This window comes from Cervus canadensis, chromosome 10 (assembly GCF_019320065.1).
Source record: "Cervus canadensis isolate Bull #8, Minnesota chromosome 10, ASM1932006v1, whole genome shotgun sequence".
NCBI classification, from domain to species: Eukaryota; Metazoa; Chordata; class Mammalia; order Artiodactyla; family Cervidae; genus Cervus; species Cervus canadensis.
In genome coordinates this window covers 65740247-65765367 of record NC_057395.1, presented here as the reverse complement: position 1 = coordinate 65765367, position 25121 = coordinate 65740247, and the positions used below count along the sequence as shown (strand labels likewise).

Below are 25121 nucleotides of genomic sequence, written 5' to 3'. Positions count from 1 at the left end.
ATGTTCTACAACTATGTTATCTAAATTAACAAGAAAATGTAGCATTTTTATTGGACTCAAAATAAATATATTGCAAATATGTTTCCATATAACCCCCCACTGAATTATTGAAGAAAGCTACCACAGGGAAGATTTGCACTTGGAGGACAAGATCTTCTGAACATTCAGAGATAAACCTGTGGGAACGGTTTACTCCATGTGTGAGTGAGCTTCCTGTCAGTGAGGCTTCAAGCAGGCACAGGATGAGCTGCGTCCAAGGGGGCTGAAGGCTGGTTGGACCTCAGCTCTTCTCACACTTGGCCCCGGGAGGCAGCCTCTCTCCTCTCTTTTGGCTCCTGTCAAAATTAACTTAATGCTTCTGGCAACGTAGGTAAAATGAGCCAGGATTTACGGCTCCAGAATGCAATCGCTAATCTTATCGCTGTCCACTCCTCTTGCCTAGGCTCCCCTTTCAGAGAAAACCCACAACGGTATTTCTCTTGCCCTGCCTCCTACCTTCCATCCCCACCCCACCAGACTTATCTACCAAGTCCAAGTTCTCTGGCAAACAAAACAGCTTCTCCGAGGGGGATGGGTGTTGGTCTGGGGGTTTTCAACAAGCGAAAACTGGAGAAGGTTCACCCTGTTCAAAGCCTTCAAAGCCTCCCTGCTGCCTAAAGTCAGGGCTTTCTCCCCAGCAACTCGGACCCCTAGAGAAAGGCAAATCCTTCCTTGCAAACAGCACTCTATTTGGATTTACCGTGTCCAGCACTGCGCTTGGGCTTGACTTCACTGAATCCCCCCTGAGACCCCATGAGGTAGGATCTATTATTAGCTCCAGGTCACACAGTGAGAGCTGGGGACTGCGTTGGTCTCACTTCAGGCCACACAGTCTGAAACACCATGTTCATCTGGTTTGTTTTTGTTTGTTTTTGTTTTTGCCCCCAGATTATTGTCTTCCTTCCTTCCTTTTTTTTCTTTCTTTCTTGGAGTATGATTGCTTTACAACGTTGTGCTGGTTTCTGCTGTTCAACAAAGTGAACCAGCCGTAAATATACATATATTCCCTCCCTCCTGAACCGCCCTCCCACCCCGCATTCCACCTCTCTAGGTCATCACAGAGCCCTGAGCTGAGCTCCCTGGGCTACACGGCAGCCTCCCACAAGCTATCTATTTTATAACTGAGAGTTTATATGAGTCAGTGCTACTCTCCCAGTTTGTTCCACCCTCCCTTTCTACATCCACATGTCTGTTCAGCATCTCTATTCCTGCCCTGCAAATAGGTTCATCCGTACCATTTTTCCAGATCCCGTATACATGTGTTAATGTGCGATATTTGTTTTTCTTGGTTTGGTTCTGCAACTGTTTTCCATGTGAAGCTTGACATAGTGCTTTAAAGGCACAGCTGGGAACAGTAGAGCTGCCCTCATGCCTGGACTCCTGGACTCTCTCACCTTATTCCTCGGAGCAGCTCCCTCAACTGGTACTCAGCCACCAAACCCACCATCCTCACAGGAGGGGCCCAGGGGGCAGAGCACATATGGCTGCAGACTTTGGAGTCAGACCCGAGCTCTCTAGTTACCTGAGCTTAAGCCTTGGTCTTCTCCCCTGCAAAATGGGGCTAAGGCCTTCCTGCTTTTGTAGGGTTACAGTGAGGATTAAATGTGATAGCTCATGTAAGGGCTCATCACCCAGGAGGTGCTGCATACATACCGCCTGCAGTTATTGGCAGTCTCTGGGGTTTGGGGTAGCCTCTCAGCACCCCCTTCTGGCCTCCCTGGCGGCTCAGATGGTAAAGAATCAGCCATGTGGGAGATCTGGGTTCAGTCCCTGAGTTGGGACAATCCCCTGGAGAAGGGAATGGCAGCCCACTCCAGTATTCTTGCCTGGAGAATTTCATGGACAGAGGGGCCTGGGGGGCTACAGTCCACAGGGTTGCAAAGAGTCAGACAATATTGAGCAACTTTTACTTTCACCTTCTGGTCTTTCAACACCGTAAATCAAGGGCCATGATCTCTAGAAAACGCTGTGACCCAGGAGCTGAGGCAGCCCTGACCCCTGCCGGGGACTTGGCCACAGAGCCTCACTAGCTTTCCCTGCAGCTGTAGCATCCGGGCTGATGTAGGGAAGCACGGCTGTGATTAACTGTCAGTTTCCTGGATGCCCCCCATCTTCCCCATCCCTATCGGGGACCCCTGCCTCATAGGGGGGCTGAAGCCCAGCTGACAGCAGAACCACATGTTGGTTGAGCCCCTAGATAACTCTGTAATGAACTGTCCCTCAGGCTGGAGGCATTAACCTTGCTGCCTGGACCCTGGGGTTAACCCTTTCCCTTCCCAGCCCCAGGGAAGCTAAGAGCAGAGCATGTGTGAGAGAGGACTATATTGATTATCACTTGCTGCTGAACAAGTTACCCCCACATTTAGCAGCTGGAAATAAATAACTATTAACGTTCAGCTTCTGTGGTTCAGGAATCTGAATGTGGCATCACTGGGTGGTTCCAGGTCAAGAGATTTCACGAAGCCCGAATCAAGATGGCAGACAGGTCGAGGCTCGACTCTGGGAGGATTGGATTCCACCCTCACTCGTGTAGCTGTTGGCCAGCTTCCGAAGAGCTATGACTAAGTTCACTCACACGTGCCTGTCCACGGAACTGCCTCGTGTCAAGGCAGCTGGCGTCCTCCCATGCTGCCCCCTCCTCCTCTGTGTTAGAGGTGAAGAGGGAGAAAGAAAAGCATCCAAGATGGAAGGCACAGACCTTTAATAACCCAACCTCCTCACCCACCACTTGTGATGCTGTTACAGGAAGGGGGATCCCTTGCTGGGCTGAGAGTGGACTCTTGTCTAACACTCGGAAATGAATTGTCTGAGGAGACACAGGTGTTGACAGAGCAAGAGACTTTATTGGGAAGCGTTGCCTGGGTGGAGGGCAGGAGGGTAAGGAAACCCAGAAGGACTGCTCTGCCACGTGGCTTGCAGTGCTGGGTTTTATGGTGTTGGAATTACTTTCTGGGTTGTCTCTGGCCAATCACTCCGACTCAGGGTCCTTCTTGGTGGTGCACACATTGCCCAGCCAAGGTGAATTCCAGTGAGGATTCTGGGAGGTGGCGGGACACGTGGTGTCTCCTTTGGACCTTTCCTGAACGCTTCCGGTTGGTGGTGGCCTGTTAGTTCCATGTTCCTTACCAGTACCTCCTGTTGTAAAATGTAAAATAACTCACGCAAATAGTTACTGTGGTGCCTGGCCAGGGTGGGCAGTTTCAGTCAATGTGTTTCCCCTACCAGTGTTTCTTATTTCTTAGCTGTAAGTCAGTAAGTCCAGCCCACACTCAGGAGGGGAATTATATGAGGGTGGGAAAAGCAGGAAGCCGGGGATCACTGGGGACCATCTCACAGTGTGCCCCCCTCAGGGTGGCTGCGGCTGAGACACACAGGTAGACCTAAGGCTGACTCACCTTCAGATGAACCTGTGCAGAGCTGGGAGTTGGCCTCAACCCCTCATTCCTTCTCTCGCCAAATCCTGTTAATTCACAATCCTAAATCGTTTCCCAGTGTGACCACTCTGGACTGTCATGGCTCCGGCCAGGCCCCCATCATATCTCACCAGGATGTCATCACCCCATCACCATCTCCTCACTGGTCCCCCTGTATCTATTCTGCTCCCCTCTGCCCCCACCATCCTTCCCGCCATCACCTGTCCCTTCCGAATAGTAGTCAGGGGAGTCAAAATGCAGACTTGATGCTGTCTCCCTTTGCTGAGAATTCTTCAGAGGCTCTCCGTGACTTTCAGCATGAGTCTTCTCCACAGACAACAAGATTCTGCTGGGTCTGACTCGCCCTGAACCTCGACAGCCTCACCTCACAGCACTGCTGGCTTCCCTCGGTGCCTCCAACATGCCCTGTGCCCTCTTGATCCAGGTTTCCCACATGTTGTTTCTCTTACAGGAACACTTTTTTGTACCCTTCACCTAGTCAGACCCTCATTACCCTGGGGATATTGGCCCAAGAGTCACTTCCTTGAAGAAGCTGGCCCTGTCCAGCCCTGACTGAGTTCAAGTCCTCTGCTGAAAACTCATCCTCTAGTCATAGCATGTTGCCAGGCCCGCTGTGCCTTTATCTGATTGGTCGCTGTCTGTCCTTCCCCAAGACTCTAAGTGCCATGATGGCAGGGACTGAATCTGGTTTTGCTAGCTGCAACCATTGTGCCTGTCACCAGTGGGTGCTTAAGAAACATCTATTTAAGGGACTTCCCCGGCAGTTCAGTGGTTAAGAATCTGCACGTCCTTTGTAGGGGGGCGTGGGTTTGATCCCTTGGGGATCGAAGATTGGGGTTGGGGAACTAAGATCTCACATGCCACTTGGTGCAGCCAAAACATAAAAAAAGAAACAGAATTTAAAAAAAATTAAAGTCCTTGGGAAGATAAAACTACAATTTAAAAACAGAATTCATTAGAATCATAGAATTTTGGGGCTCAAAGGGGGCTCAGAAACCAGCCAGAGGAAATTAAGGCCCAGAGATGGGGAAGGGCTTTCTGGGCTGCAGAATGGGTGGAGACGAAGACAAGAAGACAGACCTCCGGATGACCCCCTCGCCTGCCACTTTCCATCTGCCATGAGCCCCACTAACTTCCTATCACCACCGAAACTTCACCAATGGGCCCTGACAAACACTAACAGATCACCTCCATCAGTCCTAAGACCTCGGCACAAGAACTCCAGAAGCTGCTGACAAAGCTTCCCTTCAGTTAAACTTTTCTTAGCTCTGCAACTACCAGTTCCAAAGATGCACAGCCAGTCTGAAAACAGCCATTTCCCCCCACATCAAGAACAAGCCCTGCCTTTGAAAACTCTCCCTTTGGGGCATTCTCCATTCCTCGCAAGTAGAGCCTTTGACCTTTTGATTTGGCCAGGACCTAAGAGGTTCTGGGCCAATTCCAAAAGGGAAACTGAGGCCAGAGAAGGGCAGAGACTTTCGCAAGGTCACTGAGGGAATCAGTGACAGGCTGGGGACCAGAACCCGGGCCTCTCCACTCTCTGGCCAGCGGACCCTGTGTCTCTACAGTAGGCTGCAAGGAGTTGGACTGGATTAACTTGAAGGTACTTACAGGCTCTGATCTGAGGCTAACAGATTCTTCTTTGAACAGAGATTCTTCCTCAGACCGTGCTCAGCTATGCAAATTTCCATCTCAGGTCTTCAGCCGAGAGTAACTTTCTAAGTTCTGAAATGAAAATGTGGCATTCCAAAACAAATCAGCCTTCCGAGAACAAACCAAACAACGTTCCAAAAAAAAAAAAGAAAAGAAAAAATTCCAAGCTGGTATTCAAATTAGTTGCCAACATTTAAAAACGAAAATATTTTTATATGCAAATCCAAGTTTCCACATTCTCATAGAAAAATCAGCCAATCTGATATCATACTGAACATCCCCTCCAGTGTGTGACACTTGGCTAAACTACCCAGCGGCTGTCACACACTCCGCCTGTCCACAGCTGGCCACATTGCCTGCTTCCTGTTGCCTTTCCAGGTCCTGAAGGCATTTGAGTTTGCAGCCCCTGTTCTTTTGGGGTTTGCAAATCCCCTCTGTAACAATTCCTCAGGTAAGGAGTCACATAGGCACTGTTTGATGCCAACAGGGACAAGGGGTGTGCTTCCAGTCTGTTCTGTGGCTGGCCAAGTAGATGGTGGTGGGGAGGGAGAGCTTGATTTAAACCGTGGCTTATCTGAATCCATTTGTAACAGGTCATGCTGTAATGTACTTCCAAATTCTAATGAGCTTTAATTACCTCTGAATCAGGACGGTCCATGCTTGTTTTGGTTGAGACAGATAAGAAATGACTCTTGGAAATGACTTCATAGACTTTTAGGCCACCAAAATGAAATCCACATGCCATCACATTCTGGCTAAGCTAGAGACCAGGTCGGGATGGCCTTTTTGAAGTTTTGAAGGAAATCCGTGCTGATATCAAAAGAGGGCTTGGAGGTCTGTCTTCGGGTTCTTGAGCAATGACAGTGCTCAGATAAATTGCCTTTCTATGACCCTGCCAGGAGCTGTCACCACCGCCTGCCCTGTGTTTCATAATCCATGGGTGTGGGGGGAGTGGGGGGTAGGGGTGAGGGAGGGTGCTTAGAACATTAGGCAGGAGGTGACCCAGAGAATCTGGGCAGATACGCTTACAGAGTTCTTGGCAAGCTTCAAACTTTGGAACTTTAAAAGCAATGGCTTTGTTCTTAGCACATTTATCAGTAGTCAAATCTCAAAACCAGCGGAAACATTAGAGTCCAGGACTATATCTCAAAGCCAACAGAAATATTAGAGTCCAGGACTATTCAATATGGGTGTGCCCTTGTATGTTTCAACTCATCTAACACTCTACCTTAATTGAGTAGCTTCCAACAGCACCCCACACAAGAAGGCTCAGCCAACCTTGGTGGGACATCTTCCTGATAATGAGTCAGAAGCTCTCCCTGTTGAAACCTCCAGCTCCTGTCCCCAGTTTTATCCTCAAAGTTAGAACCATGTTTATGCCCTTCTTCATCTATGTATATTGAGCATCACCATATTTACTCTCTCATCACCAGGCTACACTGTTCCAGGTCATCCTTCCTGGGAGACCTTGATAGAGAGACCTAGCTGCTCCCCTACACTTGGCCCATGTCCCTCTCCAGCATCTTTTCACAACAGCTATGACTTTAAGAGGACACAGCTCTTGCTCTATGATTTCTAGAGAAGAACAGCTGAGTCCAGCTGTACCACATTTTAGGTTGACATGCCCAGAATTTGCACAAAGTATTCCATATCGGTTAACAGTTTTTATTTACTTAACGAATACTCTTGTAGTTCAGCTTACTTTAGTAATATTCATTAAATCCCCATCACCCTAGGTGGTTCTAGTAGTAAAGAACCTGCCTGCCAATGCAAAGACCTAAGAGACGCGGGTCCAGTCCCTGGGTGGAGAAGATCCCCTGGAGAAGGAAATGGCAACTCACTCCAGTATTCTGTCTGGACAATACCACGGACAGAGGAGCGTGGTGGGCTACAGACCATGGAGTTGCAAAGAGTCGAGCATGACTGAAGTGACTTACAGCATAGCCATTATCATCCCCAGTGTACAGATGATGAAGCCGAGACACAGAAAAGTTAAGTCACTCAGCCCAGATGTCAGTTAAGTGGGGAGATTGGGATTCAAACTCAGATCCTTGGAGTTTGGAGCTGAAGCGCCTTAACCTCCCTGTGCTGCTTCTCCATGAAGTTTGTTCATGTTAAGCTCGGGAAGAAAGATCTCCAGGGAGGTCTGGAAATCTACATCGTCCTGATAAGGTCAGCCTCACCCTGAGATGTGAAGTGACTTGTCTAAAGTCACTCCATTCTGCAGTGATGGAGTTGGGACCTCAACTGGTTTCAAGTCCAGGGCTCAAACTGTGGAAAATTCTTCAAGAGATGGGAATATCAGATCACCTGACCTGCCTCCTGAGAAATCTGTATGCAGGTCAAGAAGCAGCAGTTGGAACTGGATATGGAACAACAGACTGGTTCCAAATTGGGAAAGGAGTACGTCAAGGCTGTATATTGTCACCCTGCTTATTTAACTTATATGCAGGGTACATCATGAGAAATGCTGGGCTGGATGAAGCCCAAGCTGGGATCAAGATTGCCAGGAGAAATATCAATAACCTCAGATGTGCAGATGACACCACCCTTATGGCAGAAAATGAAGAAGAACTAAAGGGCCTCTTGATGAAAGTGAAAGAGGAGAGTGAAAAAGTTGGTTTAAAACTCAACATTGAAAAAACGAAGATCATGGCATCTGGCCCCATCACTCCATGGCAAATAGATGGAGAAATGGTGGAAACAGTGGCTGACTTTATTTCCTTGGGCTTCAAAATCACTGCAGATGGTGACTGCAGCCATGAAATTAAAAGACGCTTGCTCCTTGAAAGAAAAGTTATGACCAACCTAGACAGCATATTAAAAAGCAGAGACATTACCAACAAAGGTCCACCTAGACAAAGCTATGGTTTTTCCAATAGTCATGTACGGATATGAGAGTTGGACTATAAGTTGAGCACCAAAGAATTGATACTTTTGAACTGTGGTGTTGGAGAAGACTCTTGAGAGTCCCTTGGACTGCAGGGAGATCCAACCAGTCCATCCTAAAGGAAATCAGTCCTGAATATTTGTTGGAAGGTCTGATGCTGAAGCTGAAGCTCAAATACTTTGGCCACCTGATATGAAGAGCTGACTCACTGGAAAAGACCCTGATGCTGGGAAAGATTGAAGGCAGGAGGAGAAGTGGACGACAGAGGATGAGATGGTTGGATGTCATCACCGCCTCAATGGACGTGAGTTTGAGTAAGCTCTGGGATTTGATGATGGACAGGGAAGACTGGCATGCTGCAGTCCATGGGGTCGCAAAGAGTCAGACACGGCTGAGCGACTGAACTGAACTGAACTGAGAGCAGGCTGAGTGGACTCATCAGATTTAATCTTACCTAGGAAAGTGAAATGCGTTCTAAACTGGCTTTGAGCCCACATGCATATATAACACACCACAATTAACCCAGTGGGTTCCTGGCCCAGGGAGAGGAGAACTACCCAGCCTAGGCTCCTGATAGTTTGAAAGTGCCCATGTTAGGACATACATGGAGACCTCATTCATCCATAGCCTGTTAATTCAGAAGTCATCATGGTCTCTGTTGGGTTGAAATGCACATTACATTAATCCAAAGATGGGCAAACTTTGGTAAAGGGTCAGATAGTAAGTATGTTGGGAAAGGCAGTCATCCAGAGCCTGGTGATTGTTTTGTTGTTGTTGTTGTTAAGGTGTACCAATCCTTTTTAAAAAATAATTAATTTTTGGCTGCACTGGGTCTTTGGTACTTTGCACAGGCTTTCTCTAGTTTCAGCAAGCAGGGGCTACTCCTTGTTGCGGTGCTTGGGGTTCTCATGACAGTGGCTTCTCATGGATACAGGCTCTAGGGTGCATGGGCTTCGGTCACATACAGGCTTTGATAATTGTGGCAAACTGGTTTAGCTGATCTGCGGCATGTGGACTCTTCCTGGATTGGGGATTGAAGCCATGTCTCCTGCACTGGCAGGCAGATTCTTATCCGCTGTGCCACCAGAAAGTCTCAGGCTGGTGATTCTTGCACAGTTGCACAAAAGTGTTCCTGGGACCTGAAACATTTCCTTACAGGAAGGTAAGGAGCTCTCACAGCCAGTGTTGGGCAAAGTACTTGTTTGCAAATATCTTTTCCCTGCGAACAGGCTTGATGTGTATGTCTTTGTTCTGCTTGAGTGGCCCCTGGCCAACCCCACCGCTTCTATCTTTTCCTGGGGAGAGGAAATGGGGTCCTCCCCCTGCAGCACGAGAGGGGAGCAGGCAGGCCGTCTTTCTGTGTCAGCTGCAGGACAGGACCTGCTGACCATGGGAACCAGTGTTCACTCTTAAAGCAGACCTTGCTCTCTTCTCTGTGAGTCAAGCATCATTCCATCTGGTGCCTGTGTGCGTCGTGTCTTGGTGACTCCAACCTGAAACCATACACTTTAAATTTCTTATTATTGGGAATTCCCTGGCAGTCCAGTGGTTAGGGCTGTCACTGCGAGGGCCTAGGTTCTATGCCTGATGGTACTGTGCTGTGCTTAGTCACTCAGTCATGTCTGACTCTTTATGACCCCATGGACTGCAGCCCGCCAGGCTCCTCTGTCCATGGGGATTCTCTGGGCAAGAATACTGGAGTGAGTTACCATGCCCTCCTCCAGGGGATCTTCCCAACAGAGGGATTGAATCTAAGTCTCCCACATTGCAGGCAGATTCTTTACTGACTGAGCCACATCCCTGGTTGGGGAACTAAAATCCCACAAGCCGTGAGGTGTGGTCAATAAAAAAAGAAGCAAATTTCTTAGTATCTGACTTTTAACTGAGGTATTTAGATGTTTAATGTGATTACTGATATGATCAGATTTTAGCATCAGTTCAGTTCAGTTCAGTTCAGTTGCTCAGTTGTGTCCGACTCTTTGTGATCCCATGAATCGCAGCATACCAGGCCTCCCTGTCCATCACCAACTCCCGGAGTTTACTCAAACTCATGTCCATCGAGTTGGTGATGCCATCCAGCCATCTCATCCTCTGTCGTCCCCTTCTCATCCTGCCCCCAATCCCTCCCAGCATCAGGGTCTTTTCCAACAAGTCAACTCTTCACATGAGGTGGCCAAAGTATTGGAGTTTCAGCTTCAGCGTCAGTCCTTCCAATGAACACCCAGGACTGATCTCCTTTAGGATGGACTGGTTGGATCTCCTTGCAGTCCAAGGGACTCTCAAGAGTCTTCTCCAACACCACAGTTCAAAAGCATCAATTTTTTGGCGCTCAGCTTTCTTCACAGTCCAACTCTCACATCCATACATGACCACTGGAAAAACCATAGCCTTGACCAGACGGACCTTTGTTGGCAAAGTAATGTCTCTGCTTTTTAATATGCTATCTAGGTTGGTCACAATTTTCCTTCCAAGGAGTAAACGTCTTTTAATTTCATGGCTGCACATGTCATCTTGCTATTTGTTTTCTACATGTCTCCTCTATTCTTTGCTCTATTTTTTCCTTTTTCTGCCTCCTTTTGGAATAATTGAATAATTTTTATGATTTCATTGCATCTCCTTTGCTTATTAGCTACATACAGTTCTTCATTATTTTCATGGTTGTTTTAGACTTTTTAGTGTATATGTTTATCTTATCACTTTTTACCCTCAAGTGTCATTATGTCACAAATACTGTGATCCTTTTAATTTCATTTCTCCTCCTTCTGACTTCATGCTATTGTTGTCATACATTTTGCTTTCTTGTATGTCATAAAATTCTAAGTAGATTATTATTTTTGTTTAAACAGCCAATTGTCTTTTAAGGACATTTAAATTATAAGAAAAATTATATACTCCCCCATGGAGTTATTTTCAGTGTTCTCCATTCCTTTGTGTAGATCCAGATTTGTATCTTGGTATCATTTTTCTTCAGTCTGAAAAACCTCCGTTAACAGTTCTTATTGTTCAGGTCTACTGGTGATGGATTATTTCGGCTTTTGTTGCTTTGAAAACATTTTCCTTTCGTCTTCATTTTTCTCTCTTTTTAAAAACAAAGTAAAATTGACTTACAATATTAAATCAGTTTCAGGGGTACAATATCGTGATTCAGTATTTTTATAACTACAAAGTGGTCATCATGAGAAGTCTAGTTACCACCAGTCACCATCAAAGTTTTTCCAAAATTATTGACTATATTCCCTGTGCTGTACATTACATGACTTACATTTATTTTGTAACTGGAAGTTTGTACCTCCTAATCTCCCTCACCTGTTTTATACACCACTCCTTCTGGCAAACACCAGTTTGACCTCTGTGTCTCTGAGTCTGTTTCTGCTTTGTGATGTTTGTTTTTTAGATAGCACATATAAGGAAAGTAATATGATATTTGTCTTTTCTGACTTATTTGACTTAGTATAATACCCTCTAGGTTCACCCATGTTGTCACAAATGGTAAGATTTCTTTTTTTTTTTAATAGCTTAGTAATATTTCATTATGTGTATATACCTCATCTTTATCCATTCATCTGTTGATGGCCACGTAAGTTGCTTCCATATCTTGGCTGTTGCAAATAATGCTACAGTGAACACAGAGGCACATAAATATTTTCGAATTAATGTTTTTATTTTCTTCAGAAAAATACCCAGAAGTGGAACTGCTGGATCATATGACAACTCTATTTTTACTTTTTTTGAGGATTCTCCATCCTGCTTTCCATAGTGGCTGTACTAATTTACACCCCTACCAGCACTGCTTGAGTGTCCCCACTTCTCCAGCTCCTCACCAACCCTTGTTATTTCTTGTATTTTTGGCAATAGCCATTCTGACAGGTATGATACTGTATCTCATTATTGCTTGATTTGCATTTTCCTGATGATTAGTGGCGTTGAGCATATTTTCATGTGTCTGTTGGTCATTTGTATGTCTTCTTTGGAAAAAAAAGGTATATTCAGGTATGTATGCCCATTAAAAAAAAAAGGGTTGTTCGTTCTATAAAACTCTTGGAGGAAAACATAGGCAGAATACTCAATGATATGAATCAAAGCAAGATCCTCTATGATCCACCTCCTAAAGTAATGAAAACAAAAACAAAAGTAAACAAGTGGAACCTAATTAAACTTAAAAGCTTTTACACAGCAAAGGAAACTATAAGCAAGGTGAATAGACAACCCTCAGAATGGGAGAAAATAATAGCAAATGAAACAACGGACAATGGATTAATTTCCAAAATATACAAGCAGCTCATACAACTCAATACCAGAAAAACAAACCCAATCAAAAAGTGGGAAAAGGCCTAAACAGACCTTTCTCCGAAGCAGACGGCTAACAAACACATGAAAAGATGCTCAACGTAGCTCATTATTAGAGAAACGCAAATCAAAGCTACAATGAGATATCACCTCACACTGGTCAGAATGGCCTCCATCAAAGTCTACAAACAATAAATGCTGGAGAGGGTGTGGAGAAAAGGGAACACTCTTGCACTGTTGGTGGGAATGTAAATTGATACAGCCACTATGGAAGACAGTATGGAGATTGCTTTAAAAACTAGGAATAAAAAAAAAAAAACAAAAAACTAGGAATAAAACCACCATATTACCCAGCAATCCCACTCCTAGGCATATACCCTGAGGAAACCAAAATTGAAAAAGACACATATATCCCATTGTTCATTGCAGCACTAATTTACAATAGCTAGAACATGGAAGCAACCTAGATGTCCATCAACAGATGAATGGATAAAGGAGTTGCGGTACATATACACAATGGAATATCACTCAGCCATAAAAAGAAATGCAGTCCGTTCTAATGAGCTGGATGAACCTAGAGCCTATTATACAGAGTGAACTAAGTCAGAAAGAGAAAGATATATATCGTATTCTAATGCATAGATATGGAATCTAGAAAAATGGTACTGAAGAATTTATTTGCAGAACAGCAATGGAGAAACAGACATAGAGAATAGACTTATGGACATGAGGAGAGCGGAGGAGAGAGTGAGATGTATGGGAAGAGTAACAGAGAAACTTACATTACCATGTGTAGAATAGATAGCCAATGGGAATTTGCTATATGTCTCAGGAAACTCAAACAGGGGCTCTGTGTCAACCCAGAGGGGTGGGTGGGGAGGGAGATGGGAGGGAAGTTCAAAAGGGAAGGGATATATGTATACCTGTGGCTGATTCATGTTGGTGTTTGACAGGAAACAACAAAATTCTGTAAAGCAATTATCCTTAGATAATTTCCTCATTGATTTCTTCAGCAAGCCATCATTTGCTTGCTTGTTTACATATTTAGGCTGCACCACACGGCATGCGGAACTTCCCCAACCAGGGATCAAACTAGTGCCCCCTACAGTGGGTAACCTACCTGAGGGTGTGGGTCCTGGCTACACTGCATCTTCACCCCTCCTACCATCTTGTTGTAGTTCTCTATGTCTTTAGTTGTAGAGGATCTGTTCTGCTAGCCTTCAAGTTGTTCTCATCGAGAGTTACTCTCTAAATAGTTGTAATTTTGGTATGTCTGTGGCGGGGAGCTGAATTCAGGGTCCACCTCTTCCACCATCTTGGCCACACTACCCATTTTTGAGGGACGTTTTTGCTAAATACAGATTTATGGACTTTCCCCCCGCTTCCAACACATTAAAGATGTCATGCCATTCCTTTCTGGCTTGCATAGCTTATGACAAGAGGTCTGCTGCTATTCTGATATTTGTTCCTCGGTGTATGTTTCTTTTGATTCATTCTCAGTGGTTTATCAATTTGACTATGATGTGTCTTAGGATGTAAGTTTTTTTTATATGTATCCTTTTTGAGGACTACTGAGTTTCTTGGGTCTGTGCCTTTTTTGTTTTCATCGTCTTTGGAGAATGGTCATTATTTTTGCAAGTATGTTTTCTTTTTCTCTCATTTCCTTCTGGTATGTATTTTTGATATTCGGTATTGTTTCACAGCCTATTCTGTTCATTCCTTTAAAAGTATTTTCTCTTTGTGCTTCATTTTGAATATCTATTTCTGGGCCTTCAATTTCACTGATATTTTCCTCTGTGTGATCCCTTGTGTCTGACTCTTTGTGACCCCCATGGACTGTAGCCCACCAGGCTCCATTATCCATGGAATTTTTGAGGCAAGAATACTGAAACAGGGTATCATTTCCTACTCCAGGGTATCTTTCCAACCCAGGAATCAAACCTGCATCTCCTGCGTTCCCTGCATTGGCAGGCGGATTCTTTACCACTAAGCCACCTGGGAAGCCCCCTTTCTTCTGTGAGGGTCTAATTTCTTCTGCTGTCAATTCAATCCTATTCAGCTTATTTTAAGATATTTCAGATGATATTTCATGTATCATCTCCAAAATATGACTTGGATTTTTAAAAAGTATATGCCCTATGCCTTTCCTCATTATGTTCATGCTTTCCTTTATATATCCTTATGTATTTATAATATCATCTGCTGAGTTCTTTGTCAGCTAATCCTATCATCTGTGTCATTCTGGATCTGTGGAATTATTTTTCTCCTGACTCTGATCATATGTTTCTACTGCTTTGCCTGGTGAATTTGTTTTGCACCAAACATAATAAATTTTACGTTGTTGAGTGTTGGGTTTTGTTGTATTTCTTTAAACATGCTGGACTTTGTTCTGCCAAGCAGTTAAGTTGCTTGCAGATCAGTCTGAGGATTAATATTGAGCTTGCTTTATGGCAGGCCAAAAGCAACCTTTGCCCTGGGATTACTTGAGCCCCACTTGAAAGGCATGACATTTTCAGGATTCTATCTAACACAGTGTGTTAGAATGTCTCTTCTCTGGCTGGCAGAAACTTCAACTATTCCCAGAACTATGGGAACCCTGGGAATTATTTGGCATGCAACTTTCTTTTTTCTTTCCCTGGTCGCATGGAGTTTTATCCCATGTCCTGATCAGAACTCACCTAGGGGTCCAGGAAACTGGGATTTTCTGAGCTCTATCTCTGTGCAGCTACCTTCTTTGTTACGTTGTTCAGTTTTTCAGTCACTCAGCTGTGTCTGACTCTTTGTGACCCCATGGACTACAGCACGCCAGGCTTTCCTGTCCTTCACCATCTCCCGGAGCTTGCTCAAATTCATGTCCATCGATTGAGTCGGTGATGCCATCCAGTCAGCTCATCCTCTGTCGTCCACTTCTCCTCCTGCCTTCAATCTTTCCCGACATCAGGGCCTTTTTCAATGAGTTGACTCTTTGCATCAGGTGGCCAAAGTATTGGAGCCTCAGCTTTAGCATCGTCCTTCCAATGAATTTCAGGGGTGATTTCTTTTAGGATGGACTGGTTGGATCTCCTTGCAGTCCAAGGGACTCTCAAGAGTCTTCTCCAACACCACAGTTTGAAAGCATCATTTCTTCAGCACTCAGCCTTCTTTATAGTCCAACTCACACATCCATATATGATTACTGGAAAAACCATAGCTTTGACTATACAGACCTTTGTCAGCAAAGTGATGTTTCTGCTTTTTACTATGCTGTCTAGGTTTGTCATAGCTTTTCTTCCAAGGAGCAAGGGTCTTTTAATTTTATGGTGACAGTCACCATCTATAGTGATTTTGGAGCCCAAGAAAATATCTCTGTTGTATGTCCATGTAAATTTTAGCTGCCTCGGCCTTCCTGTACCCCTACCTTTGTCTCTTCAATTCAGTGATACAATGGGTGTCAGTTTCCCCATTTCTGTGCTGAAGGTTGGAGGCATCCTACATGAGTAAGATTGGTGATCACCTCTTCCTGTGCATTTCCCGTCTCTCAGGGAATCACAGCCTGTGCTTCCTGATGTCCAATGTCTAAAAACATTTGTTTTATGTATTTCATCTGCTTTTCTAGTTGTTTATGGTGGAAGGCAAATCCCACAGCACTTAATCCTTCATGGGTGGAACTGAAAATCTCTATCCTAGTTGTTTTCACCATTGGTTTATACTTTAAAATATCACTTATCTAATAGATGGTGACTTCATTAAAAGTTGTTAGAGACAGTTTAAGAAAATAATATTGGGAGTTAGTTCATGAAAATTTTTTGAGTTTTACAATTCTATCAGGAAGTCAGGCTCTGTGAAGATTTTGTGAAAAGTTGAACTAGGCAAAGATCTTCAAGGTTAACTCAAATTGATCAAGACACAACACATTACTTAACTTTTACATTTGTTTTCTTAAAGTGTTCAAGATCTTGACAAGGATGCCAAAACCATTCAAGGGAAAAAAAATAATCTCTTTGGCAGATGGTACTGGGTGAGATAAATGGATATCCACATGCAGGAATGAAGCTGAATTCTCACCTCACACCATACACAAAAATTAACTAAAAAATGCAGCAATGACCTAAATATAAGAGCTGAAAGTATAAAATTCTAGAAGAAAACATCTGTCTCAATATCCTGATGATTTTGTTTCTGGAAAACCCTAATACAGCAGTTCTCATCCACTGCTGATGGAAATGTACATGGTGCCACCACTGTGGAAAATCATTTGGTGGTTCTTCAATTAGTTAAACAGAGTTGTCATATGACCTAGGATTTCCATTCCAAAGTATATATCTAAAAGAATTGAAAATAGGTGTTCAAACAAAAATTTGTAAAAGAATATTCATGGCAACACTACTGACAATAGCCAAAAGGTAAAAATCAACTCAGATGTTTGTTGACTGATAAATACTGGTGAATATGTGGCATATCTATACAATATATTATTCAACCATTAAAAAAAATAAAATTCTGATAAATGCTATAACATGAACGTTGAAAACACTACGCTGAATGGACGAAACCAGACACAAAGATCACACATTATATAATTCTATTTATAGTAAACGTCCAGAATAGGCAATGTCATAAAGACAAAAAAGCAAACTAGTGGTTGCCAGGGGCTTGGCACAGGGGCTTCCCTTGTGGCTCAGCTGGTAAAGAATCTGCCTGCAATGTTGGAGACCTGGGTTCAATCCCCGGGTTGGGAAGATCCCCTGGAGAAGGGAAAGGCTACCCACTCCAGTATTCTGGCCTGGAGAATTCCATGGATTGTATAGTCCATGGGGTCACAAAGAGTCTGACATGACTGAGTGACTTTCACTCACAGGGGCTTGGAATTAGCAGTGACTATTTAATGACTATCGGGTTTCCTTTTGAGGGGTGAAGATATTCTAAAGCTAAGCTGTGATGGTTACATAACATCATGAGTGTATTAAATACCAGTGAATCATACACCTTTAAAATGGCTAAAATGGTTAATTTATATCATGTGCATTTTATAATTAAAAAATGTGTTCAAGTACACAGAGAAGGGTAATTCTTGAAATTACTAATTAAGAAACAAATTAAAGATACGGAAGTGAACTTTTTAAGTTAAAAAAAAAAACGAAACAGTGAATGAAGAATTAGAGGTCGTAAAATAAATCATGTATGTAACCATAAGGAAATGGCAACCCACTCCAGTATTCTTGCCTGGAGAATCCCATGGACAGAGGAGCCTGGCGCGGGCCACATGTAGTCCGTGGGTCACAAAGAGTCAGACATGACTGAGTGACTAAACAACAACCGTTACAATCAACAGGTAGGCTTGTACAATCACAAAGCAACTTTACTTTTGTCTCCTACTCTCCCTTAAAGCCCAACTTGAGACTAGTGTATCCCTTAATTCTAGAAGAAAACTCAGGCCTCTGCAACTTCTCTTCAGTCACGTCCAACTCTTTGTGACCCCGTGGACTGCAGCATGCCAGGCTTTCCTGTCTTTCACTATTTCCTGGAGTTTGCGCCACTTCCTTAGCGCATCTTAATATCATCCTGTAGTCACATTTGGGGCTTTCCAGGTGACACAGTGGTAAAGAACCTGCCTGCCAATGCAGGAGACACAAGAGATATGGGTTTGATTTCCGGGTCGGGAAGATCCCCTGGAGAAGGAAATGACAACCCACTCCAGTATTCTTGCCTGGAAAATTCCATGGACAGAGGAGCCTGGTGGGCTACAGTTCATGGGGTTGTAAAGAGTCAGACACGACTGAGCATGCACACACACACACAGTCACACTTAAGGTGTATAACAGTCTCAGTTCAGAAATTTAAGTGTCCTATTCCGTTATAATCAAAACGGCTTATCACTTGAAGTTGAGGCTTCTCTGGGCCAGCTGCAGACTGGAAGCCAGCATTAGGGAAGCGAGGTCTTGTGTATTAAGGTTTCTGACCCTTCCAGGGACAGGGCTGAGGAAATGAAGGCAAAGCAAGAAATCCTGAGTTGAGGTGTTGTAGTAACTGGATACTGACCTGGCAGGAGTTTTAACTGTGTCTTTCTCCCGTGACTCTTCCAGCGCCCCTCAGGGCGGCTTCTCCCTCCCAGTCATGCCATCTTCAGGCCCAGAGATCCCTCAGCAGTGATGCCCACCCTGTGGCTCTGCTTGCTGCTCCTTTGTCCGCACTGTGAGCCAGAAGTTCACCTCCTGGAGGGAACCCTTGCCTCTGTTCAGGCTGAGATGACTGAGTGTCAGTTTCCTCGCACACAGCCCACATCCTGGCCTAGGGAGGCGTGCTCGCACCCCCTCTCCCCCCCAGCCCCATCCAGGCTCCAGCAGTGGAGGCCGTACTCACCTCTGTCATTTGCTCCATCATCGAAGCAGCCACACTGGTAGCTCATCCTTTAGATTTTTCCAGGCTGGGGTCTGTGTAGTCCACTGGATTGTCACCCTACAGGGGACGCACGTTAAGTTTCCACCCAGGCCCCCTTTCCTTGGCCTTGAGGTGAGGGGCAGCTGGCACCCACTACTCTCCCTGAGGAGACTCAAAACACACAAATAGCTCTCTCAAAGAAATCCCCACCAAGAACTCTCCTTCTTCACCGTGTCTAACTCTTCTTTTACACCTTCAGTGTGGGTGAGGGAGTTTAAGAGGGCTTCAGGTCTTTGACCATCTCCATTATAAATTCAGTGTATGGTATAGGTATGTGGTGTCTTCCAAAAGACATGTATTTTAACATCTTGTTACATGCACATTTAAATAACTACAACCATTATTGAATACAGTTAGCAGCTACTGTTGAGCCCCTAATTTGTCCCAGACATGGTACTAGGCCCTATTTTACAAACATCTCATTTAAAGTTGGAAGAACTGATGCTGAAGCTGAAGCTCCAATATTTTGGCCACCTGATGCAAAGAGCCAACTCATTAGAAAAGACCCTGATGCTGGGAAAGACTGAGGCAAAAGAAGGGGGCAGTGGAGGAGGAGACGGTTAGATAGCATTCCCAACTCAATGGACGTGAGTCTATTCAAGCTCCAGCAGAGAGTGAAGGATAGGGAAGCCTGGTGTGCTGCAATTCATGGGGTGTAAAAGATTCAGACACGACTCAGTGACTGAACATTTAAAGTTATTAAAAGTTTAAAGTCACTTAAGGTTATTAATAGTTATAATTACCTTGATTTATCAATTTCATGAGTTCCCAGAGATAACTGGCATTTAAAAATCTACAGAGTGAGGTATTATTAATAAGATTCTCAGTAGGAAGAAATATTTTGAAACCCTAGTTGCAGAACTGTAGATCTGGAAATGATGGCAAAGGTTATTCAACCTTACTCATTGCCCTTAAGAAGCAGCTGAGGTCCTGAGAGGCTGAGGGACATGCCCAAGGTCATCACAGTGACAGATCGGAAGGTGAGGACTGTCATTTGCTGCAGCTCTTGTTTGTGAAAAGTACTAGATACATTCTGATGCATACTGCTAATTTTAATATTTATCAAACCAGTGGTAGAAATGACTTCTTAATGCAAAATAACTATTCAGAGTCTTAAAAAATTGAACAACCTGGGCTTTCAACACGAGATAAAGCTGTGAAAATCCTAATCTACTGTACAGGAGAATAATGGATTCTTAATTGAATCTGTGCCTCAGAGTGGAAGAATGATTTTTAAATGGAAAATCTCAGAGGTGGTGATGAGAAATGAGTTTAGCTAGATGAATGATCTTAAGAGAAAGTAAGACAGCAAAGCCAGGCTGGAGAGTCGCTTTTTCTTAAAGATTTCAAATAAACCAAATACAGGCAGTTTGTGCCCAGACAGTGAACTACTGTGCTTACTCTCATCTTTCTAGTCTTCGTACTGTCTCATGGTCTCACCTTTATTGGCTACAGTACCCCAGGGTTTCATAGATATTTCTTAAAAAATACGTATATACGGCATAATGATGATATTATTACTCTATTTATCAAATACTGTTGGCAACCCAGGACATGCCATTCAGCATTCTCAGACTCTAGTCCTGCGTTCATTTCCTGGAACACAACAAATCATATGCTTCAGGGCTGGCAGGGTCTCTAGAAATAATTTCATCCAATACACTTCAAAGATGGGAAAACTGAGGCCCCAGAGAGGAAAGGACCTTGCCAGGAAGGTCACACAGTTAATGGCTCTCATCACAAAAGTAAAGCAGTTTGACAGATTCATGAACTCTTGGGTAGTTCCACCCCCAGCTCTGAGGACCTCGGAGTCACATTTTGTAGCCTGAAGTGCTAATTAAACCTGAGGAATTATGGACTTACTATTTATAGGTAGGAGTGAAGACATTAACTAGGCCATGAAACCTGGGGACACAGAAGGAGATTGTCTCCTGAGATTCACATATTACATTCAGCCTTTATATTTTAAGGAAGAACTTGGTTAATGCCATAGTCTCAACTTTCCAACTCTGATCTTCATCTTGAGTTGCTACATATGTAGCCTTGAAGGACCATGACTGCAGCAGTTTTTTGCACAGTGAAATAAACAGATACTTCTGATAAATGCTGCTCTCTCCCATAACAAAGGTTAAAACCATCCTTCTAAACGTATCAGTTGCTTCAAAGGACTGTATTTCAAAACATTTTTCAATATTTTGAATTTTAACCAGTAATAGTCAATATGCTCTCATTAATCTAAAAGTGAAAAGGACCCCACAAGAAAAACTTTTTTTATCTCCCATGTTTCTTTTTACTGTTCAGAGTGGCTTTCACTGTACTGTCAACATCAAATCTCTCTTAGGAGGCCTGGTGATGTGAACAAAAGCACTGAAATCAAACAACTTCCAAGTTTTAATCTGTCAGAGACTGTGTGGTACTAGGGAAAAAGTCATGTGACCTCTCTCCATCAGTCCCATTTCTGTATAATGAGGATAAAACTCTGGAGGTACCTCTCCTGGATACTGTGTGGATTGGCTAATTAAAGCTAACTGACCCCTTGGAAAGAACCAAAAAATTCTATGTAAGAGCTGAGTATTCATGGGCCACCAACAGTCACAAAAACTCCTAAGAGGCAGGATTCTGTGCAGACAGCACAATCTCTATTGGTGATCACTAATTACCCACTGATTACAAAGAAAGCTTTGGTGGTTCCTTAAGAGGGAAGGGAAAATAAACACTGTACAATGTCATTCAACAACACCATCTTTATTCAAAAATATATATCTATGAGACATTTCAGAATATACTGCTACCGCCAATGGCAGCCTATACTTCTAAATAAAGTCCTAAATTAATATACAAATTTAAGTTTTAAAAATATTCTTTAAGGAAAAAAAAACAAAGGAAGATTGAAGACTTTCTGAGGAACATGACCTAAAGGAAAGGTCTTGGAGGCCGATGGATGTCCTAAGTGTAGGAAAACACAAAACAACTCCCCACCCCCACCCCACCTGGTCACCTCATATGCACAAGGAGAAAGGGTCATTTAAATTAAACAAATGAAGTAAAAAGTACACTTGGGGAGGATGTGGGAGAATTGAGAGTTAAAAAACAAAAGCATTTCATTGGGAAAAAAAAAAACACAGGACTAACCTCCTCATAGGAAGTCCACTAGTAACAGGTGTTAAGAGGCCAACACATTCATTTACATAATTGCTACAGTTTCATTTCTTGCTCTTGCTGTAATAATTACACACCAATCTCTAGTCAAAGACTCAATCAGATAAAACACAGCAGTGGGCAAAATCCATTATGTTATACAACATTTTCATCTAGCTGATGAAAGCAAATACCTTCTACACCTTTTTGGTTGGTTTGTGGCTGGTAAGACTCTGCTTCCTTGGTGGAAGAAAGCAGAGTGCGTCCATGACGGATCTGTTTAGAAGCAAGCTCGCCTGCAAACCACAGCAGCACACCACAAGGGGAGGGGGCTTATATGCAGATACAGCGAAGGCTGGAATTTATTTTGCAATTGTGATAAAGTCATTTACTGCCCTAGGGCCTCTGGGAGAACACTTTACAGACAGACCCATTAATTTAATAATGACAGGACGACAGGCAGTGTCGATATGCAACCAACACACAGTCCGTATTCAATCTGAAAAACAGCTTAAATGCTACGAGGTTCTACACAGAGTTAAACTGCATACCTGCTGTGACTTTTCCTTGTTTTCACTTCATGGCAGGCAGGAGAGCTTCTTGAAGGGAAGCCTGTTACACTTCTAAAAACAGACATCATCATGCTCTAACACATTGAACACAAAGAATCACATGTAATTGGCTTTTTTGGTAATCCTGAAAAGAGCAACTCAAAATGATGGAGATTCTGAAGCCCCCTCCAAGGAATTCCTTTTATAGCTTTTGGATTTCAGCCTCTGGGCTCTAATCCCTATTACACTATTAGGGCAAATTGTTTTCTGCCCTTTCCAATGTCAAAAATCAGCCTGCCAAGTGAGAATGATTTACAGACAGCAGGCCTAGCCTTTACTAAAAGTAAGATAAAAATCCTAACTACATCATACAGTCATAATGTCAGCTGGCATGATAATGGAATTAAGACCCCCCAATTACTATCCCTCACTTTCCCCCTTCCCGAGGTGGGTTATTCAGTGACACCTGACACAAAGCACTCCTCCTAGGGGCACAAGGACATGTGCAGTGGTGTGAACCGAAGGACAGACAAGCATGCAGAGTGTCGGGTCTGCAGGGGAGAGTTTCAAGTTTAGTCACCATGCTGTGGACACGTGCCCACGCAGTGAATTAATTGGTAGTGTGTGCCCTATTCCCCCAAAGAAGGGGGGCAAAGCGACAGCAGAACCCGGACTCCCAGAAATTTCTGCCTTCAGTTTCAGGGGCCCACTGTGCCATTTCTAATAACTGCCTTCAAGCCTTCACAATGTGGGGCAAGGATCATGTTTCTAGAAACGTGCTCCTGAACAGAGGGTGGGGCCCTTGACCAGAGCAGCCTGGGAAGGTTGACAGGAACCTTGAGCAAATACCTTATTTCTGACTCAGGCTTGTGATCCCCGTGAGTCTGTCCTGGAACTGTGGCTTGATGTCCCAGATCAGCTTTGAATCTTTACTGCTAGATTCTCTAGTCTGCTCACAGAACACACGCACCTAACCTCTGACAACACATTGCCAGAAGTCACAACAAGGAAGAATCTGAGATTTGGCAAACTCTTTATGGCGAAGACGCTCAAAACAGTTGTGCCTCCAACCTCTGGGGTGGATGGCAGCCAGGGAAGCCAACGATTCCAGACCTGAGTCCCTTGGCAGAAGCCTGCCCTGAACTTGAACAAGCCCAGCTCGAAAAGGAGCAACTGCTTTCATGACACAGTGCTGTCATGAGGGACAAGATTCTTCTACACATGATTTTCATAACTTCTTAGGTGTACAGAGAGGGCTAAAAAGGGAATACCAACAGGGGCATGGAGACACGAACTGAGTTTGCATTCTTTCCAAGTATACATTGAAACTGGATTCCATTTGCCACTGTTCTCAATTGTGCTCGACAGAGGAGAGGCCGGAGAGGGAGGAGAATCAGAGTCTGTGGTTCTTTCTTGAGGATGGGGGCCGACTGAACGAGGGACAGAACCAGGGGCTTCCAGGTTATTTCCAACCATGACGTGCCCGCTTCTTTCTGCTGGTACAGATGGGAATCTGGGGCATGCCACCTGCCCTAGTCAGTTGAAAACAGGTCACCAGCAGAGGGCAGGGGGGCCAAGCCCCCTGTGACGTTGGGCAGCAGCGAGAGGTCTGGCAAGCTCTGAATATGGGACTTGAGTTCCTTGCGGACCTGGGTTACCCGAGCAAGCTTCTGTTTATATTCCTGAGGAGACAAAGAGTTACGTTAAGGACAAAGAGAAAACAAGCTTCTGTTTATATTCCTGAGGAGAATACAGTTACGTTAAGGAGATGATATAGATACTCTCAGCCTCCTGGTCTACGTGCTCCTGATCAGACAGCCCCTCACACATTCAGCTAAACTACCAGGCTCAGGTTTTCAAATGCTCAACAGCAAGACTTTACACAAAAAACGAAAGCTCTAAAGTTCGATACTGGCAATAGTGAATTAAATGGTACTTAACTGAGTGCTTGAGATCTGGAACTAAAAAGTGATGTTTGGTATTTGTAGTGTCTTTGGTGCTTATCTATTTCAAAATACTTTGTAAGATAAAATAATGCTTGAGCTTTACAATTATTTTGAGGGCTCCACCTAGACATGACTAGGAAAACCACTCTAGAGCTAACTGTATTTTCTGTGTTAAACTTAGATTAACCCAGAGTTAGCATCTTCATAGACAAGGACTAAGAAGCTCAAAATTCCCACCGCTACCACCTGGGTCAGGACTTCCTTGTTCCACACGTAGGCACTGCAGCAAGGCCCTGCTGAGGCCTTCTAGCAGTCACCCCTAAACATGCCCCTGGACTTATCTTTCAGAAGCCCAGCTTTCATCAAGTCCCTCCTCTGATAAAGGGAAGCAGGGTACCACACTATCTCCATGACTGATCTGAGTGCAAGGTCTTCTAAAATTAGCTCCTGCCCACATGCTGCACAGGCCAGAGCCTGCACTGGCCGTTTGTTCAGGACCCCCTAAGCCTGAAGGGCTCTCCTTCTTCTCCTGGGCTTGGCAAGGTCCTGACTCCACTCCTTCGCCAACTGCTGAGTCCCGCCTCTCTAGGAAAATCTTTCCTCCTCATCCAATGCACTGGCCCCCATCTCCACCGGCCTTCCTGGGCACTGCACCCCTAACGGACTGCTCTTAGGTGCTCTCTCCACATGTCAGAGTTCTACGTTCCTCTAAAATACGACTCCCTTGATGATAGGAACTGAATATACTATTTTCTTTCCTCAGCTC

At 44.2% G+C, this 25121-nt stretch overlaps 1 protein-coding gene across 2 annotated transcripts in view; it reads right to left on the bottom strand.

Moving 5' to 3' along the window:
* Window positions 1-21444: 21444 nt before the first annotated feature.
* Window positions 21445-25121, bottom strand: part of RPRD1B (regulation of nuclear pre-mRNA domain containing 1B) — a 56091-nt gene continuing 52414 nt past the window's right edge. For both annotated transcript variants that reach the window (XM_043478750.1, XM_043478749.1), the window contains one exon: window positions 21445-24091. In XM_043478750.1, coding sequence (XP_043334685.1) covers window positions 23942-24091 — 150 coding nt within the window. In that variant the 3' untranslated portion in view covers window positions 21445-23941. The remainder of the gene's footprint in view (window positions 24092-25121) is intronic.